The sequence below is a fragment of the Mus caroli genome, chromosome 5 (assembly GCF_900094665.2).
Source record: "Mus caroli chromosome 5, CAROLI_EIJ_v1.1, whole genome shotgun sequence".
Lineage (NCBI taxonomy): Eukaryota > Metazoa > Chordata > Mammalia > Rodentia > Muridae > Mus > Mus caroli.
In genome coordinates this window covers 114,640,265-114,645,871 of record NC_034574.1, presented here as the reverse complement: position 1 = coordinate 114,645,871, position 5,607 = coordinate 114,640,265, and the positions used below count along the sequence as shown (strand labels likewise).

Here is a 5,607-nt window from a genome sequence, read left to right as displayed (position 1 = left end):
ACAGTGTCCGAGGAGCGTGCGCAGTGCACGCTGAGCCTTCTCGTTTCTGTTTTGCGTCTGTCTCCTCCGTTTGTCCTCCCTAGTTTTCCCGCAGGGTTCACCGTGAATCTGAGGGTTCCTGGGTCTTCGACCTCAGGGTTGTAACTTTCTGCAGGTATGGCGAGGGGCTGGCTAGGAGCGCAGTGCCTTCACAGATAATCCACTGAGAGCCCAGCACTGCGGGGCTGCGTGGGATGATGATTTTGCGGACACAGAAAACAGCCCCAGAGCCGGGTGTGGTGGCGCACGCCTTTAATCCCAGCACTTGGGAAGCAGAGGCAGGCGAATTTCTGAGTTGGAGGCCAGCATGGTCTACAGAATGAGTTCCAGGACAGCCAGGGCTATACAGAGAAACCGTGCCTCGAAAAAACTTTAAAAAAAAAAAAAAAAGAAAAGAAAAAAAAAGAAAGAAAGAAAAGAAAAGAAAAAAGAAAAGAGCCCCAGACAGGACAAGCTTCGGCACTCGTGCGATCCTGAGCTAGTTATTACATAACTGCAGGGTTGAGAAATGAAACGATGTATAGAGACAGGTATACACTGTAAAGCCTAGAGGTCATGGTTAAATTTGGTTTTGTTGTTGATTCTGTTTGGTTTTATTTTTTTGTTTGTTTTTATTATTTTCTTCTCCCAGTCAGTTTCTCCAAGTACGCCTAACTGTCCTGAAACTCACTCTGTAGACCAGGCTGTCCTCGAACTCAGAGATCTGCCTGCTTCTGCTTCCGGAGTTGTGGGATACAGTCCTGCCTCACCACCTTCTGGCCATTGTTTAGTTGTTTTGAGACAATGTCTGGTGTAGCCCAAGATACTGAGAACCCTATATATTGGAGAAAAATAAGCTGTGTTCTCTATGTATTGGAATCAGATGTCCTTGAACTTCTGACCCTCCTGCCTTTTCCACCTCGCCAGTGCCAGGGTTACAGGCTTCTGCTGAAGGCTTTGTGCTTCACAGATGGCAGGAAAGAACTAACTCAAGATTGTCCTCTGTGCAGGTGCTATAGTGAGCACACACACTGAGGAATGCACTTCAGTGTTAGAATGCTTGGGTTATAGCTCTGGGTTCAGTGTCTAGAATAAACACACAAACACAGACGACATAATCGACATGATGTCCAGTACACACACACCCACATAAGAGAAAGAAAGACAGAAAGACAGACAGAAAGAGAAAAACCAGGTAAGATAAGTGCATATTTGGAGAAAAAAACATGACACGACAGGGCAGATAATATTATGTACATGCTATAATGTAAGAGGTCCGGGAGAGACCATGTATACAAATGGTACCTGTAACAGGAACATACAATATATAGAGGTACTCACACTATTTCCTATGTAATATGTCTCATATCCTTTTAATGCCAGGGTTTCCCAACTTCTGCTCACATTTCATGTCCTAATAACCCTTTCTGGGTACATGTATGTGTGTCTATGAACCATAGACCTCAGTAGTAATGTCAACTCATGATGACCACCAAAAAATTTGCATGGATCTCGCCAAATCACACCTCCCTCATGGAGAATAATGGGCATATATAAAAATGCACCATGCATCCACACAGTGTAGATCATCTGACTGTGTCGGACATTAGTTTATGGTGCTGAGGTTGACCTAGAGTCTTCATCATGCTAAGCACAAGCCATTCTGCTGAGGCACACCCCCAAGTCAAGTGTTAGATAACTCTAAGTAGTGTGACACACACTAACGTGATAGTTCTACATTCTGTACTTTAGGCAATGGAAACCTGCCCCCACCTTTGCAATAGGTACTGTAATTGTCCCCATTTTACAGAGGAAGAAGCTGAGGCTCAGAGAGGCTAACATATCTAGGACCTCACTGTCAGTGGATAGCAGAAGCAGATGTGTAAACCAGTCAAACACAAGATCACTTATGTCTTTACAACACCATGTCAATAATATAAAACTATACACCGTGTGGTCGTTTATGAAATATGATTGAGGCAGGAAGCCTACATTAGTCTAACCTCATTCTGATTGACAAAGAGAAAACAAAGATGCACTGTGGTATAGAAGATGCCAGTGCCAGGAAACTAGCATTGCTAATCAGGAGGGGACAAGGAGTCACAGCTCTTCCTGGATGTCAGCCACTCAAGCCTGTCCCTAGCTCTTCCCTCCCTGCACCCTCTCTCCCTTTCTTTGCTGGCTAGCCTGGGCTAGCTTGGACATTCAAGGCTGCCCTGCCTCTGCCTCTGCCTCTGATGTGCTAGGGATACAGCCATGCATCCTCAGGACTCCATGCTATTTTCTGATCTATCCTGTTTCTCATCCTTCAGGTCATTTAGCCTGAGGAGCTGTTCTGACTCTAGCACCAAGCCCCAGGGAATGGCTGTCTAAAAGACAACGCAGTCCTTGTCTTGTGGGGCTTACCATAGAAGCAGTTAGGAGAACTGTTAATGTTTGTAGAGGTTAAATACTCCATGACAGTTATGAAAAAGGGACATTGGGGGTGGGAGCCCACCACAAAAATGCCACAGTCAGCATGGGGAAAAGAAATAAAATCTACAGAGAAGAGGGCAAGGCTGAGGTGTAACAGTGAGTAGAAATTGACCAACCAGGTGAAGCAGGGGAACAGGCTCTGGTCTGGCGGCACAAAGGTGCCAAGGCCTGGAGAGAAGCAGGACAGAGTGCTTGCCTAGTGTGCACAAAGGCCAGATTCCCCAGGGATACACAACACAGAAGTGGCAGCATAAGCCTGGAACCTCTGCCTCCACATCAGGGTGTTGTCCTTCATAGACTTCGGCCTCAGCATGGAAAGACGAAAATTGAAAGAGGCTCATGAGTCTGGAGTTTGGGGTTTGGGGTTTGTTTTGTTTTAACTACAAAATGCAGCCAAATTTTGATGAATTGGTACATCTTGAGATTTTCATGGTTTACTATTTGATCTTTTGTTAGCTGGGCACAACAGTCCATATGTCCCTCCCTTGCCAGCTATGTAAGGAGACTAAGGCAGGAGGATTGCCTGGACCCAAGCACATGAGACAGCTTGGGCTGTTGAGCAAGATTTTTTTTTTCTCTCAAGAATAAAAGAGAAAAAAGACGAAAGGTTCTTTTTTTTTTTTTTAAGGAGCTGCTTGGCCCCTCTTCTCTTTAAGCTCTCACGTTTCTTTCTTTTTTTTCCCAAAGATTTAATGGGCCCTCTTCTCTTTAAGCTCTCACGTTTCTTTCTTTTTTTTCCCAAAGATTTATTTATTATTGTATCTAAGTACAATGTAGTTGTCTTCAGATGTACCTGAAGAGGGCATCAGATTTCATTACAGACGGTTGTGAGCCACCATGTGGTTGCTGGGATTTGAACTCAGGACCTTTGGAAGACCAGTCAGTGCTCTTAACCACTGAGCCATCTCTCCAGCCCCGAAAGGTTCCTTTTTTAGGTCTTGGTTTTGTTTGCTAGTCAGTTTCTGTGTCTATTCAGAGTTTGTTTCTGTGTCTGAGATAGGGTCTCATGTAGCCCAGGCTGGCCTGGAGACACTGAGACACCCCCAGCTTCTGTCTCCCTGGTGCTGAGATTATAGGTGTAGCCCTGCAAGCCCCAATAAAAGCCTACTTTCTCATTGTTGAATAAGAGGGCCTCCAGAGTTAGGAATCCAGGCCTCTTGGTGTTCTAGCGATGGGGTCCAGAGACAGTTTACCTCTCAGGGCTCTGGACCCAGTCAGTGGATTGATCTCACGACAGATTTGTATTGAGATATCTTTGTTGGGAGCTGTTGCATCCTGAGAGGTGCAGACCAGCTAGAGGAAGCAAGTCACTGGTGTGTGTCCTGGGGTCCTGCCCTGGCCATTTCCTATGTTCCCTCTCTGCTTCCTGCTTGGCCATGAAGTACAAACCTCTTTTTTTGTCATGATGCTCTGGCCAAGTGCATGGAGCTGCATGCACAGCCACGAAATAAGCTCTCTGAAACTGTGCCCCAGAACAAATCCTTCCCTTGTGCTACTCTGTCAGGGAGTGGGTCACAGCAATGAAAAGGGTTACTAACACACAGGTTCTTTAAGTTTTCCAGGTCAGCTAGTATCTCCTGCAGTTGGACTGTCACACACTGTTTCCAGTGAAGATTTTAAATGGGGATAAGACAGGCTGGTGATGCAGGACTTTAATCCTAGCACTTGGGAGGCAGAGGCAGGTTGACCTCTAAGTTTGAGGCCAACCTGGACTACAGGGTGAGTTCCAAGACAGCCAAGGCTACATGAATAAACTCTGTGTCAAAAACAAAACAAAAACAAACTAACCATGAAAACAAAATGGGGTTAAGATGTGGTCACATCTGTGGCTTTGAAGGATTTCTCTGGCTGTTGAGGGAGGAAGGAGGAAAGAGCAGGGAGCCACCAGGGTCCCTGAAGAGACATCTGCAGTGAGAGAAGAAGGCAGGAGATTGGGGTCTCAGGAGCAAGCACAGACAGGGCTGAGGCAGGTGAATTGGGACTGAGGAAACTCAGGGCTCAACCCCCCTTTTCCGTGGTTATAGCAGTTGAGGGTGAAGGCCCCTTGTGAACAGTCATTGAAGCCAGCTGTGGGTGGGGCTTGAGCGTTGGTTGGACCTTAGCCGGGAGCTGTGGGTGGCAGCCAGCTCAGGGATACCCTACCCTAACTTAACCCCAACCCTGGACAGAAGCTGTGGCTCAGGCTGCCCTGAACCTTCTCCCCACACAGCCTCCATCTCACCATGTGGGTAAGAAGACTTTTCCAGCCTTCCTCTCTGCACTGGGCATGGAGGACCACGGCCCTGAACCATCCCCTGGGCAGGCATCAGGGAGTCCTCCGCTGGTCACATTCTGGAGGCCGAAGCTACAGAGCAGTCATTTTTGACATGGGCGGAGTTCTCGTGCCTTCTCCAGGGACAGTGGCTGAGGGTAAGCTCCTTATTCTTTTTAACTCTTAGGAAGTGGGAGTGGGAAAATGGAGACAGATAGGCCTGAGGGTCAAATTCTAAGCCCCACTTAAGGGCAGTGTTTGAGGAAAATTATTCAGCTGCCCAGAGTCGTTTTTCTTAATGACCTATGGAAAATAAGGTAGATCAATTGGTAGCATGCGTGAAGCCCGGGGTTCAGTCCTTAGCACTACATAAGCCAGATGTGGCATTTGGTAGGTTGAAGCAGGAGAATCAGTTGTTCTGGGTCATCCTCTGCTAAACAGTAAATTCAAGGATAGCCTGACCTAGATGAAACCATTACGTCCTGACTCTGAGGGATACCCAGAGGAGCCCCAGATTTCGAAGTCAGCTGCAACTTGCAAAAGAATCTTTTTATTATTTCGAGTCTTGACTCAGATTGCAAGCATCCCCACCTCGATGTAGGTGCTGGCATGCAACCACGAGTCCAGAAAGCATTGAGTTTATATATAGTGCAGTTAGGAATTCTTTGAATGCTTAGGGTGAAGGGGAGTGGAGGCGGGCTTAGGTTGTAAGTCAAACAGGATACTATTTGGTGGGACGGAACTGTAGCTGGGAAGAGAATTAAAAAGTACCTTTCGGGGCTGGTGAGATGGCTCAGTGGGTAAGAGCACCCGACTGCTCTTCCGAAGGTCCAGAGTTCAAATCCCAGCAACCACATGGTGGC

General features: G+C 46.9%; 1 protein-coding gene across 1 annotated transcript in view; it reads left to right on the top strand.

Annotated features, from left to right (window-relative positions):
- Positions 1–5,607, top strand: part of LOC110294930 (acyl-CoA dehydrogenase family member 10) — a 26,307-nt gene continuing 20,700 nt past the window's right edge. Inside the window, exons 1-2 of the mRNA XM_029477797.1 lie at positions 1–154; positions 4,703–4,902. Coding sequence (XP_029333657.1) covers positions 4,716–4,902 — 187 coding nt within the window. The 5' untranslated portion in view covers positions 1–154; positions 4,703–4,715. The remainder of the gene's footprint in view (positions 155–4,702; positions 4,903–5,607) is intronic.